The 14,977-nt window shown below is 43.7% G+C and overlaps 1 protein-coding gene across 1 annotated transcript; it reads right to left on the bottom strand.

The window, feature by feature from the left end:
- Positions 1 to 1,724: 1,724 nt before the first annotated feature.
- TRAPPC3 (trafficking protein particle complex subunit 3) lies at positions 1,725 to 14,661 on the bottom strand. Its single transcript, XM_032972597.2, has 5 exons — positions 14,524 to 14,661; positions 7,429 to 7,526; positions 5,009 to 5,108; positions 3,393 to 3,575; positions 1,725 to 2,069 (listed from the first exon to the last, which is right to left on the bottom strand). Exons 1-5 carry the CDS (start codon positions 14,563 to 14,565, stop codon positions 1,950 to 1,952), a joined length of 543 nt encoding a protein of 180 aa, XP_032828488.1. The 5' UTR covers positions 14,566 to 14,661; the 3' UTR covers positions 1,725 to 1,949.
- Positions 14,662 to 14,977: the final 316 nt, after the last annotated feature.

Raw genomic sequence — 14,977 nt, 5'->3', positions numbered from 1 at the left:
GGCAAGTCCACCGGCACGTACACCACCTCTTTCCTAAAATCGGCCAATCAAATGCTAATTTTTATGCTAATTTCTTTGTCAGAACACCTTGTTTGCTCGCACACAGTTTAAAGGTCCGCTGTCTGAGCGTGGTTGTGTTTCGCTAAATTCTCCTGATTAGTACTAGGTGCCTCGGTAAATGCATATGCTCTGACTTTAACATAGCTATTTCTGTGACCAGTTACAAGCTAATCACTCAGCTATTTCAATGCTAAATTCTATGCTAATTCATTTGTCAAGGGGTACCTCTGCGGATGTGTATACTTTAACTTAGCTATTTCAATGAGCCATTTCAATGCTAAATTATATGCTAATTCCTTTGTCAAGGCGCTTTGTTTTCATCTCACACAGCTTAAAGGTCGTGATCTAAGCGTGGCTTCTCTCACTCCAGCGCTGTCCTACAGTCTCGTCCCTTCACCTGATGAAGGCCGCTTGTGTTGTGGGCGAAACGTCGTGATTTTTTGTTATTTTATTTTCACCTACGTGACTTTACCCAATAGAACCAAAGAGTATGGATCCTAGCAGTCACGAAAGCTTTAAATCTAGAATAGTACATTATACGGTTACAATCATTTCTACTGTGGATGCACACAACTTCTTTACAAATGTAGACAATAGGCAATACAAAATCACATAGGTCCGTATTCACAATAGAGTGCAGTACACACACAGCTAACATCCCCTGTATAGCCTTTAGCGGACTGTTTGGGGCAAGGGCTGTTCACAAGCACCTATGAAGGCAGGCATGGTACACAAGGTGGTGGTGTGGTCAGCACCATGCCCCACTGCCTTTGCATAAAGGAACTTCTTTCGCACCGTACGTAGCCAACCGTGCTAATCGGAGGTGCGGGGGAAGCCTTACGCTTACACACCACACCAGGTGCTCATTTAAGTCCGAGTCGACCTAGAGGAAGCCCAGGAACGGTTCAGATAAACGCCAATGATGTTCGCCACGAAGCAGGAATCGAACTCTGGTCAACTGGCTCGCAGCGCAGCGTGCCAACGGCTACGCTATCACAACCTCGGTACACGCGCAGCACACAAAAGCCAAAGCCGCCATCAACGAAACAAATTTCTTTCAAGTTGCGTTTTCCACAACGTCCATCTCATTGTAAGTGACCTTATTTATTGCAATTAACAAGAATCGCCGCTGTGAAAGTAAATGCCTTACTATTTTACAAATCTGTACACATTGGCGATTGATGGGGTCAAAGGTGATCGGGTCTTGTTTGGTTAAATGTAATCATTCGCAGGAAGCGAGACTGACTGACAAACGGTGGAAAAATCTACGGCCCGAGTGATGACGCATGTATACAAACCACCAAGGGTTTAACTTTAGGAATGGAATCTGATAATTTCACAAGATATTACTGCTAAAATAACCTACGTTATGTACGTTGAACATCTTTCCCACCGTACGTAGCCAACCGTGCTAATCGGAGGTGCGATGTTATAACATGAAGCAAGATGGGACCAAGAAAATAAACTGGCTTTTATATTGTCGATATGTACCCAAGCTTTAGTCGATGAGAAAAAAACCCCCCAACAAATGAAGAAATATGGACAAGCACCCAGTCATCGCCTTCAAGATATTACAGCTGTGATTTATGGGCAAAAGCGACATCACAGTGACATCACGACGCACCAGATCACCATGAAAAATTATCAACCACTTCTGAGACTTTGATGTCATGCAGTCAGTGAAACAGAGATTGTATGCATCGTATACCTACAAGATTCACAAGAGGAGATTTGTTTTCTGGGGTACACCTTACTCCAAAAAAAAAAAGAACAGCATCCGTCAGCGTGAAGCCCCGTTAAATAATTGAGTCGCTCTCCCTTGCCGTCCTCTCCGAACACTCGTCACCCCCCCGTGTGGAGCAAAAGACCGCGGGCGGTGGCCAGGCCGGTTACTCCTCTCCCGCCGGAATGTTCTCCTCGATCCTCTTGAGGAACTTGAGGCGGATTTCCGTGCTGCCGTCGCCTTTGAGGGAGTCTTGAACGAACCGCACGTCCACCGCCATCTGCACCTGCAGCCGGCACGAGCGGAGCAAAGCTACGGCGACGCAGGCTGCGAGTCGAGCTTCTCGTCGGCGAGTGCCATCGCCTTTCGGCAAACGTCGGTTCAACAGCAAGCAAACTCTGGAGCCGTTTCGTGTATTTACCCAGGAGGGCTTCATCGAGTCTCAAGGCTCTTTTTTCACGAATGTATGTTGAACTTCTCTCGCAGCTACGTGGTCAACCGTGCTTGTATGTATGTTTAACATCTTTCGTACCGTACGTAGCCAACCATGCTCATCAGAGGTGTGGGTTAAGGACAACAAACCAAACACAAAGCAGTTCTAAGGAAGTGAGATTTCAATCGACATTTAAAAGTGCATCGCTCCAGTGGCTTCCTAATATCGAAAGAGCGATACAGACGGCTGCACAAGCGCATCCGGTGGGCGTGCCACTGTTAACTTCCCCACAGAGTGAAAGTCATTTTACTAACCCTGGATGAATGATGGGCTCCGTGAACACCCCCCAACTGGGATACGAACTCACAACCTTCTGATTGATAGCTGTAAACTCTAAAATAAAATACGCTCGGTGTGCCTTGCACCACACATTTTTTTTTTTAAACGCTTGAAATAACATTCACGTTGAGAATGACTCATCATACCATACGTGAGAGAGATGACCGCTTTCTGGCTGTGTCCATTTCCCACTCCTGACCTCCCCATTGAGACGACACATCCGTGCACCAATGAGGTGACCCCGCCGTCCAACCAAAACTTTCAATTTACATGTCAGAGTTACTCTAACCCCATATCACAGACAGAGTAGGCAGGTGGACAGAGCTAATGCAATAACGCTTTCAACCTCAGACGTGAAAAGTAAACGATGATTAAGCGGTGGTGGTGCCCGTCTGTAATCCAGCAGCGCGGAGGCGAGGGTTGGCGGCTCACACAAACGTTGTTAAACTCCCTTCCCGTGGGAGTAGCGGTGCCATAGCCCGGCTCGCCAGGAGAATGCGGTACAGCAAATGTGGACTCAAACCTGATCCATCTGTATGTGATAGATTGTTTAGGCCTGACATTCGTGGGTTTTTTTTTTCCGGGTGCTCCGGTTTCCTCCCACGTGTAAACACTCGTGAATTGGCCGATAACGTCTTCACACATAGAGGACCGCAGAGCTTGGGCAACGGTTGGCACCGGTTCCTCACCACGTGGCTGCCTCCCTGCCTGTCTGTGGCTCCACACGCCACCGAGCCATTTGCGCTCTTCGAGAGCGAGTGACTACGGTGTGGCGGCGCGTTACCGGTTGAAATGAATATCGTGAAATTATTATTGTTAAAAATGTGTGTGAGATACCATCTCCAGGGCTCCGCGCAGCACTCCGCACAGCATGGAGGAGTACACCAGGTTGGAGTGGTTGTCTGGAAGCTCCACAAAGTCCACCAGCGGGTTGGTCTCCAGCAGCAGTGAGAACTCATCACCAGCTGGACTCCAGTTGGTCACAGTCGGAGTCACACCCAAGTAAATTTTGAAAGCCGTCTGCAGAGAAAAACATGTATGACAAAATATGTTTTTTTTAATACCAAACTATGCTTTGGTTAAGGGGAGTTTGAACCAAATTCATAATGAATCACTAAATAAAAACGATTCACCAAAGAGGGTTTCGACCAATTTTATTTCCCGACATATTTTTGCTCATTGTAAAAACAATACATATTGTAATATCATACAGAGGAGTGGAGGTGCAGTGGTTAGCGCACTATGCTATGAGCCCTGTGACCCGAGGATGATTCATTGCCACGGCTAATGTCAGTGGCGAGTGATAACTGGGGCTGATCCTGGGCCCAATCTTCAACCTTCACCAAGCAGCACGGTGAGTTATGGTCAAAAGCAGTCCTCGTGACCGACACAGCATGGGGAGACCATCATTAATTAGCCAGCAGTGGAAGGAGAAAGGGCTGTAAATGTTAAATTCAGGGAAATTGTAAAATGTAGATATTAAAGAATCAATATTAACAGTTAAACTGTTTTGTAACGTGGTGAGAAATGGGCTAAGGGATATCAATGTGGGACCATGGAAATTAAAGCACCTGCTGTAAACCGCTCATTGAATATGCATTTGCATCAAAATTACAATGCATACATTACATGTAGACATTTAGACAAGTGACAAGAGAAAAACTGGATCAGACACGTAGAATTGTTCAGTTATTAACCAGCAAAAGTATTAATGCTCTGAGCTATAAAATGTAATTTCACTCTCTGTCATAATGAACGAGCATACAGACTTGCTAACAGGATTATGCCCCCAATACAAGACCCAAGATCAACTCATTAGCCTGTCAGTTTCGCTTATTTATCCTTCCACTGCTTCACGTCAAGCCTGCCTCAAGAGCCCATTAGACCATTCACTGTAATAAGCAAGCCTTCAGACGGGTCTGTTCGGGTCATCGACTCTGATAATATTTCCACACCCACTGTGATCCATGTTGGTGGATTTCATCAACGGACTCCACGATCCTCCAACAATTACTTCGATTTAACCCTGTAATATGCAATAACCCAAAAGTACTGACACCATCTATGGGTACAAGTTATTATTTTATTCATGTATTAATTCATAATGCAGGCATTTTGACTTGCCATCAGCCACAACAAAAACTATTGTATGCTTATGTTGGCATTTCTTCTGATGTATCCTGAGATCTACCTAAAAAATATTTTGCGATCCACCTGTGTGTATGTGCATATGTATGTTGAAATTATTTCGCAACCGTGCTCATCGGACGTACGATCCATGTATTGATCACCACTGGAGTAGAGCACACGCATACACTGCAACGCAGCGCAGTTACACGACACTCACCTTATCTCTCCTGGCATTATCTGCGGGGGAGATGGTAGTGGACGAGAGGTGATCTCTTATCGTGTATACCAATTCTCATAAACAAATAAGAAAATCAATTTCCCACCTTGGCTATGACATCAGCCGTTTCCCGGAAATCGTTACACCGGCCAATGTTAGAGCGGGCCAGAAAGTCTTCGATGATCCGAACACCAATGTTGTAACCCCTGGGGAGATGTTGGATGAAAGCCAACACAAGGTATTCACACAAATCGTAAACGCCACTGATGCTACACATCGATGTCTTTTAATAGGTACAGAACGAGAAGCTTCATTGATGAACAAAGCAATATACCAATATGAACTGTGTATGTATGTTGAAATTCATATTCTTTGGGTCTTTCGGTAAAGTCACGTAGATAGATACAAATTAATAAAAATAATAAATATAAAATAAACAAAAAACTATGACGTTTTCGATTCCAACACAAGCGATCCTGATGACGAATGCTAACATAAGCATGCTTTGATTTAAAGCTTTCGTGACTGCAGGGATTAATGTTCTTGATTCTTTCGGTGAAGTCACGTAGAAGGGAAACAATCAAATATAAAAACATAAAACAATAAAATTCTCACGACGTTTCGACTGCAACACAAGCAATCATCATCAGGTGTGAAACCCACAGCAAGAAAAAGTCATGTAGAAGGGAAACAATAAAATAATAAAAATATAAAACAATAAAATTCTCACGACGTTTCGACTGCAACACAAGCAATCATCATCAGGTGTGAAAACCACAGCAAGAAAACCGCCACTTTTTTCAAATTTTCTTGCTGTGGTTTTCACACCTGATGACGATTGCTTGTGTTGCAGTCGAAACGTCGTGAGAATTTTATTGCTTTATATTTTTATATTTTATTGTTTCCCTTCTACGTGACTTTACCGAAAGAACCAAGAACATAAGCATGTTTCTTATATACTTTTTTTTTATTAATTTGTACCTATCTACGTGACTTTACCGAAAGACCCAAAGAATATTAATTCCTGCAGTCACGAAAGCTTTAATTCAAGATTTATGTTGAATTTCATTCACACCAAATGTAGCCAACCGTGCCAATCGGAGGTGAATGAAGGAACACCAAGGGCAGAGGATAAGCATTTGCATTTATTGGGCGCTAAACTGCCTCAGCAGCTTTAAATGCCTTACATCACAAGCACAGAGTGAGATGATGACAGGAGGAGAGGTAGGGAGGGGGTAGATCCATGGTGAATCTCGAAGAAATGCGAGTGCGATCTTGAAACTGATCCACAATTGAATTGGGAGCTAGTGGAGGGATTGTAGCATCGGGAATGACGTTGTCTCTTTTATGGGTGTGGGTCAGAAGCGGAATGCTGGATCATCCCGAGTGCGCAGATGAAGGACTTTGGCCAGGCTGTAGGTAAAACTTGCAACAGTCTTGTCAGGATGTGACGAATGCCCGGACGAGGATCTCAGCGGTGGCTGGAGTCAGAATCGGATTAATTTTTTTTCCGACTGGAAGAATCCAATGAGCTATGAAGCTCTTTCGCACAGATGTCCAGTAAACGAGTGAGGAAATGTCAAATGCAGGAGATGTTCCACGACGCAATACATGGGAGGCATGGCACACATAACAAATGATGAGGGTTGTTGTCAAGTCGTGGGTGACAGCAGCAGCAGCAGCAGTCTTGAGAACGAAGGGAACGTTACCGGATGAGGAGGAGGCAATGGGAAAGCTGGTAATGCATTGGGTCAGCGTGGGAAAGCAGTGAGGAAATTGACTTTGTGAGGTTGGAGATGACTGTAGTAATGTTGTTCATGGGCACAGGACTGAGGGATGTCAAGGGCTGCTGCTGGTGGTGACGTAAAGGGAACAGAAAACAATAGGAGCAGAGTCATACACCAGACTGCCCTTCCTGATGTCACTGACCGAAATCAGAGAAATAGCAGGCAAGTTGTTCACATTTCAACTGACAGCGCAGTGGAGGAAGTCGGGTGCCGGGAATGCAGGAGGGATTAAACACCACCAGCAATCAGAGTAGAGTTTACATTTAATTTGGAATTTTCCAGAGCTGACGAATATGAATTGATGTAAGCCGGCATATTACAGTCGACATCTGTAAATTCACTTCGGTCATGATACGGTGGTGATTGTTTAAAGGAAGGCATAAGTGAAAATCAAAGATATGCAGATAGGCAGTGTAATGCTGGCCGTCCAACATGAGTTTAAAACTTTACTCGACAGAAAATATCAAATAAAATCAGCCAGGTGCACGACAGCATTTTCACTTTGGAATCACTCCCATACTTTCATACATGACTCCAGTAAGATCATTACACTGTTCCTGACCATACCTTAAAATGTGTTTTTTTCTCTCCCATGAATGAGGCTTATCGTTCATTTGGACCACTATGGAAAAGCGGAGCCTCAATATGTTTTGACGAAAATCTAATTTGTTGGCGTTTGCATTGCGTCTTTCTTGAAGGTTACCCAGGACTGCTTTGCGCCCTATACGGAAACACTCACATCTTGTCCAGCTGCTTGTTGACGTCCTCATCATTCTCGTAGTCCTTGCACAGCTGGGTCACCAGTGCTCCGTATGTGAGAGAGAACAGCTCTGAACTCTACTTGCAGCGCAAATATATACACACACACACACAAAGGTTCTCCGTTAAGCATCAGAGACCATAATTCTGCGGCAAAATCCAAAGGCACTCATACATAGGCGTGCGCAGGGACGTGCGATAGAATAATATGAGGATCTATTATGTCCAGTGCGGCACATGAGGAGGAAATTAAGCCAGAGCTATGGATGGCTGAAGTTGTTTTCGCCTATGCCGATGTTTACATATCACATGAGGCACTCTCTTAAGGCCGTGTCAAGGCTCAGGCTGCTTGCACGAGCCACTTCTATTCATCGTCCAGAATAGCACCCAGGTTGACAGGGTCGCATATTTGCGTGCAAGCCACTGTGTCATCACCAAACACACACATCTTTTTTTTTTTTACCAGATTTCAACGTTTACCCGGTTCTGACCCAAATGGTGAGATTTTCACAATATTTGGTGCTTGGGCAATGGGGAGATGTGACATAATCATTGACAAATTGGTTTGGTGGTAGAGCCTTGATTTGCAAAAAAAAATCATATTAAACTTGACTAAATATTCGAATGCAATACACCAGGAAATGGAGAGGCTCTACGTGGCATAGACTTTAACTTGACAATGTGGTTGAGGGCTTCAGGCAATTCAGGTGGTGTCAAGATTGCTTGAAACTTGGAAATTAGCGGCATTTTTGTTTTGTCAATTTGAAGGTGCGACTTCTGTCATTTAAACATGTCGGTTCGTCATATAGTTGTATAAATATGTTAATTTGTAGCGTTGTTTTGCCCACTCGTTATGACTTGCACTCCACATACCTCCAATATATTTCACCGTATGCCTTGGTTCAGCAAAAAAATATATATAATTTACACGTGAGAATGTTATTCAAAAACCGCAATGTATAAAATAACCTTTCCTGTGGCAGTGAGGTGTATACAATTAATGGTCGCATAAACAAAATAAAAACACCACGGTAGACCATTCCTCTTTGAATGGCAAGATGTGTAAATAACGAAAATGCACCATGCTCAATTCAATGGACCTGCAACGTTTCAAATGGAACTCAGAGACAATCTGCAATGCAATTCAGAGCCACTGGTACGTGGGCGTGCTCAGGGACGTGTTATAATGATGCTGCCTTTGCAAGAATTATCAGTGTTGGTGTGATATTGTTGCATGTCTTCACACGTTTAACACATTCCTCACAAAGAGACATACGCGGCAACGGAACATTGTGTATGTGGCGAGCACTTAAATACTGTATGGAGTTTATTAAGTTTACTAAATTAAGTTTAGACTTCATTTAGTAAAATGGGGGGCCACGGTGGTGAGATGTTAACTACCTTGCCTGGTATGCAGGACGTCGTGGGTTCGATCCCAATCCTGACGCCTGTATATTTGGGGTTTGCATGTTTTCCCTGTGATCGCGTGGATTTTTCTCCAGGTCCTCCAGTTTCCCTCCACATTTAGAAACGTGCGTTTAGAGTATTTAGCTGCTATGAATTTGCAGGTCGCTTCTGAAAAAAGCTATACAGCTCAGTGATTCTTACCAGTGTAATCGTTTTTTTATATATATAATTTCAACAGAATGGCAATTTGGTAAAGTGCTTGGCTCACAACTGGCAGGTTTCGATTTCAGCGATCAACTCAGTCTATCATTCCATCGAAGATTATTAAGTACCACTTTTTGGGAACACAGGATTCCACTTTTTTTAACGAAGCTGCTATCTACAATTTTGGCTATCTGCGAATCGCATAGGGAACTCTACCTGGCTGCATCGAGAGCAAGAAAGTAATGAGATTAAGCGACGAGAGAGAATGTGATGCGAGAAAGTTATGAGATAAAATGATAAGATAAATTATTATCTTGGGCCAGATCAGATATCGGTGCCACCCAAGGTGGCAAAACTTCAATGGTGCCATTTTATTTATTACACCAACAGAAGTAAAACAATACACGATAACCTTTCCAAATGAGCAGCTGTTTAATTTTTCTCGCAGGAAACTTGTGTTTGCACCTATCGCAATCACGCCTATTTGCCCAGACGTTACAAATAAAACATTCCAATACATCTGCTGTTAATTAAGACAATAAATAATTTACAAAATGGATGTTTGTCCCCAAGGCATGTATTTCATACATATTCTTGCATTTATTCACGCTTGTTCTTCAATTTCAGTGACTTAGTTAAGTCTGGAATAGATTGGCGCTATCTGTTTTCCTGTTACTAGCAGCTTGTTTGCTCATGATCACTTACTGGCAGGTGAGGTGGTGGTTCTGTATTATTTCTGTTCAGTAAAGATATCTAAAGTGATAACTTTACCCTCAATGCATTGTTAATGTACCTGCTAAGATTATTAAAGGCCAGGTACTACAGGAAAAAAACATATTTTGTTCAGTTTGTCAATTTTTAGATTTTTTTTTATATTTTGCTTCTATTAATTGTAAACTTTCATAACATGCATGCAATTATTACCAATAACTTTGTTATGGGCTCATGGACTAAAAGTGATGGGATAAAGTGATGATGGCGCAGCATCATCATAATTTAAGGTAAGTTCATTTGTAAACATTTATTTAATAACTTCATATTTATTTACTTTATGTTTATGATAACCAATGTTTATGTTGTTGTGTTATTATGATCATTTTAATGTATTTAATAGTTTATTTATGTATTTATTCAAGGTACTTTATTGATTAGAAACCCCATGTACACACCACTGATGTAGACTTGATGTCATGCATTGATGGCCTGGCCTCAGGAATAATGGTCTGAACCGCATTTGGTCCAAAATTGAGTCTACCAGTGCGGTATTGTCAGTTGTGCGGTATGGTGCGGAGGCCTGGACATTGCTTCAGGCCGATTTAGATCGGTTGCCCGCCCCTTCCACATGCGATGCCAAAGACATCTTCTTGGCATCGGATGGTTCGACTTCGTCAGAAATGTCACCATTGCATCTGCGACTAGTTTCCTAGCAACTGAGAGATTAATACGAGGGAGATGGCAGTCACTGTTTGGACACGTCGCCCCCTCTTGATGCGCAAACTTCAGCAAATTGCAAACTTCAGTTGGCGGTCGATGTTCGAGGTGGACTGCGACCCTCAAAGGAATGGCGCCACCCCAGTGATCGCCCCCCCCCCTCCCAGTGATCCATGGATCAAACAAATCACTCGATGGCAGCCAAGCGCAGTTCATGCGAACGCTGTCGGAAGAGGTCACGCGTTTAGCGCAACAGCCCTTCGCTGACTATGGGCGATGAATGAATGATAAAAAAGGTATTCATAGGCCAATATCATTACCCACGAAATTTGCTATTCACGAGCACCTCCGGAACGTATCCCTCACGAATAACGAGGCAATACTGTAGCACGGTTGGCTACATATGGTGCAAAAGAAGTTCAACATACATACATTGGTTGGTTGCCCTATGGGAGACTGGCCTTCATCGTGCTAATGAGTACCTCCCCATTTGGTGATTTCAGCAGGGAGCCACTTTGAACTTGACCGTCAGTGTGAAAAGACCGTGTTGTTTGTGGAATAGACCAGACCCCAATGAAAACAAGAAAAATGCATTGCAATATTCAAAACGTGAAGTCACTCGTGATCCCCAAAATCCCACATTGTATCATCTTCACAGAAGGGAATTTGGTTAATTTCAGTCTATACCATTACGTTTTTTTATTCATGCCGATTAAACGCCCACCCTTTTAAAATAATATTTTGTTTTTCATTACCTTCAAGTGACATTAGCACCAGTTGTCATAGATGCAGCAATGTAACCTTCCAAATGAAACTGAAAATAGTTTACTGAGATTCAGCTGCATTTTAATGCTTAACAAATCCAATTTGTATTTATAAACATATTGGAAATCAATGCACTGCATTAATTGATACCAGTGTGTTAAAAGCAGTGTATTGGCTCACTGAGATACATTAGAATGCAATTAACTCACAAAGGTTGCACGTTCAAATCCCAGTTGTGGGATTGACCCAGGCCATCATCTCTGAAGATTTATAAAATAAGTAAAATATTGTAATGAGTCACCAGGAGTCATCCTCCAGAATCAGTGGCCCCTAGCACAAATAATGTGGCATTTAAGCATCGCCCAGTTACTCATTGGCAGTTTCACAAATTCAGAAACCTCAGTCAAACGTAAAAAAATCATCTTAATTCTTATAAAAACAAACGGGAAGGGGGACACTTTCTAAATGGCATCAACATCATCAGCCATGAGCTATCCACTGCTGCCGAATTATGCCAAGTAAAAATTACTTCACGAGTATACCAATGACGACCGACAACTTTGAGGTGTCTGAAATATATATATCAAAATCGTGGAACTCGCCTCGTTTGCAGCAGGGATCACCTTTTTTAATTTGTATTTTACGATCACGCAGATGTGTACTCATCCCCAGACCAAACAGTCCCATGACCAACTGGACAGGCCCTGTAGCTGGTTGCAGACAACTATGTGGTGGTCCACTAAGGGTTGGTGGATCAGATAAACATGAATCTGGACCCCTGCAAAATTACAATACAGCAAGCGAACCTATTTGTGCAGAGCTTAAGAGTGTTACTCGCTCCTATGCACGGGGTTTTCTCCGAGTATTCTGATTTCTTCCCACCTTTAAAAAAAGGATCAATATGTCATCATGGCCAATGCCTTTAATGCCAACCACACCGCACCAATGCTTTCTACCGTCTTTCAGATTCCACAGCTGCTGCAGTTGATACGCGACCTCCAACATCTCTGCTCTGACAGAATACCACAAGCTAGTCTTAGGTCTTCCCCTTGGTTGCCAGACTCGTGGGAGACCATTCCTATATCTGTCTTGGCAATCAGCACCTCCTCCATCCTCTTGAGCACACCGTATTTGCCAAAGCATGTCGACAACAGCTACCTGCCACGTTCTCTTCCAGTCTAATGCATTGCTTATCCTGCCTTGCCACGACATTTCTGGCATCTGTCTCAGACACCTGTGCTCAAATGCTAACAACTTCACCTTAAAAAGGACCTACTAAATATCACAAGGCAGGACCCCCCCTGAAAGAGTCTAGAGACCCAGGATTTCCTGGGTTAATTTTTGTGCACGAATGGGGTGCCACGGTGGCGAGATGTTAACTACCTTGCCTGGTATACAGGAGGTTGTGGGTCCGATCCCAACTCTGACGCCTGCTGTAAATTTGGAGTTTGCATGTTCTCTCGCGTGGATTTTATCCAAGGTTCTCCGGTTTAGAGTATTTGGCTGCTATACATTTCCACATAAGTCACTTCATTGGGCTATCATTTACAGCCAGGTGACGTTTTAAAAATAGCTATATAGCTCAGTGGGCCTTACCTGGTAAAATAAAGTCATAAAAAAATCATTTTTAAGAAATCCCCCTGGGTAACAACGCCAGACTTCGGTTATCACTTGGGTTAATGCGATATAACGTAAAAATATATTTTAGTTTATTATGCAATGATACTCACCTCCTATTAACAACCTTAAGGCCTTGTCTGACATTCCACATTCCTACGACGAGGAGGCAGTCTATTCTGTGGCCTATTGCAACAACAACAAAAACTCTCACGTTAATGACCCCCTCCACACTTCTTAGGGTAATTGTCAACTTTGACTCTATTTGTATCTTCAGTATCCAGTGTTGTCAGTTGGTCCATGTCATATCGCACATCGGTAACATTAGCAAAATAGACAGCACACGCAGGGTAAAGCTGTACTACAGTATTAACTTTCAAAATAACTGGGCTTTGATTGTAGATTTGAAGCTTTCGTGACTGCAAGGATCCATACTCTTTGGTTCTATTCGGTAAAGTCACGTAGGTAAAAAATAAAACAACAAAAATCACGACGTTTCGGCGTTTTGGCCACAACACAAGTGGCCTTCATCAGGTGAAGGGACCGGACTGTCTCGAGGACAGCGCTGGAGTGAAACACAGCCACACAGCTTAAAGGTCGCGGTCTGAGCTTGGCTGTGTTCACTCCAGCGCTGTCCTCGAGACAGTCTGGTCCCTTCACCTGATGAAGGCCACTTGTGTTGTGGCCGAAACGTCGTGATTTTTGTTGTTTTATTTTTTACCTACGTGACTTTACCGAATAGAACCAAAGAGTATGGGCTTTGATTGCACAAATAACCAAAAACCCGACACATTCGTCAATAGCCAGTTGCCGCATCGCGCCTTTGCGTTTGCGCTTCTGCGGCCGTCTGGAACGCTCTTCCTTCCGATATTCGGAAGACACTGGAGCTATGCACTTTTAATGAAATTTAAATTGACACTCATTTCTTTAGGACTGCTTTTTGTGTTTAGTTTGTCCACCTCCCTCACCTAAGATTAGCGCGGCTGGCTACGTACGGTGCGAAAGAGGTTCAACGTGCATACAACAGCCGCAGCAGCAGCAGAACTATCTTAAAAGGCTAAGGCATATCATGTGCGACGTTTCGGTCAACGGCCCTTAACAACGACACGGGAGGCCCCGGTGGAGGTAGAACAACTCTTGGTCGAGAATAATGACGAGAGTCTCAGCCGAGGGCAGAGAACGCGGCCCAGAGGACGTGCCTCACAGGGAGATGGAGCCATGGAATCCACTTTGGATCGTTACATCGCCGCTGGGATAGCGTCCTGGCGACGCTTGGGAAGAAGGCCTTGGTCCAGCAGTGAATTGAGCATGACCGTTATAATTTCAGATGCGATACAAGTCGAAATTGTTGCCGGACGGTATTCGTTATATAAAAGATCGACGTTACAAATACGCGCAAGCGTGACAGTTCCACGCAGACGGCGATTTGTTGTTTTTTCGTAGCGTACGCGTACGGGATAAAGGCCGCTTTTGCCACCTTGGTGAAAGCTAGGAAAACCGCAAAAAGCCCGCGGCCTACGTGGCGGCCCGTGTAAAAAAAAACATCGGCCGGTTGACCGGGGCGCTCTTTTGTACTCAAACGAGAGCACAGAGCCGATTAATTAACTCTGGCGAGGTGTCCGCGGGCTCGTAGCGACGCCGAGAACCTTACGATTTTTTTGTTTTCCGTCGCCCTGTTCGCCTGCCGGGACATTCTTGTCACGAGGATTGTTCCGCCTGCCAGGGATGTCGCCGCTGCCCTTGCCAGAACAGAGGTTTTTTTCCCCCTCTAGGCCCGGCCCCTTCGCAGCCGTGTTGTTAGAACAGAGTTTTTTTCCCCTCTAGGCGCGGCTTCTTCTCAACTTTGTTGTTAGAATAGAGGTTTTTTTTAATCTCTGGACAAAAAAAATCATAAGTTTTTTTTATAGCATTAGGGGCCGTCCATAAATTACATCACGAGATTTTGGACGATTTTTTTAAACCCCCCCCCACTCGTCACACGGCGTCTCAAAAAGTCAGACCCCCCCCCCTCCAATATGACGTCACAAAGCTCTGCCCCCCACCTCCCAAAATAAAACATTCTTCAAATCGCTTTAAACTGTTGTCATTGTAGTGCGTATTTAATG

The sequence above is a fragment of the Petromyzon marinus genome, chromosome 49 (genome assembly GCF_048934315.1).
Source record: "Petromyzon marinus isolate PM22_M1 ecotype Great Lakes invasive population chromosome 49, UKy_Petmar_22M1.pri1.0, whole genome shotgun sequence".
Lineage (NCBI taxonomy): Eukaryota > Metazoa > Chordata > Hyperoartia > Petromyzontiformes > Petromyzontidae > Petromyzon > Petromyzon marinus.
Note: the sequence above shows the minus strand (reverse complement) of the source record. Positions and strands in the feature narration are given on the sequence as shown.

What these genes read in the sequence shown, in the direction of transcription:
- TRAPPC3 (XM_032972597.2), bottom strand. Translation starts at nt 14,565, where the DNA reads ATGTCCCGGCAGGCGAACAGGGCGACGGAAAACAAAAAAATC. An exon ending in AACAAGCAGCTGGACAAGAT is followed by an intron (nt 5,109 to 7,428) that starts GTGAGTGTTTCC and finishes ACATCTCCCCAG; the next exon opens with GGGTTACAACATTGGTGTTC. An exon ending in TGCGCGGAGCCCTGGAGATG is followed by an intron (nt 2,070 to 3,392) that starts GTATCTCACACA and finishes TGCCGGCTGCAG; the next exon opens with GTGCAGATGGCGGTGGACGT.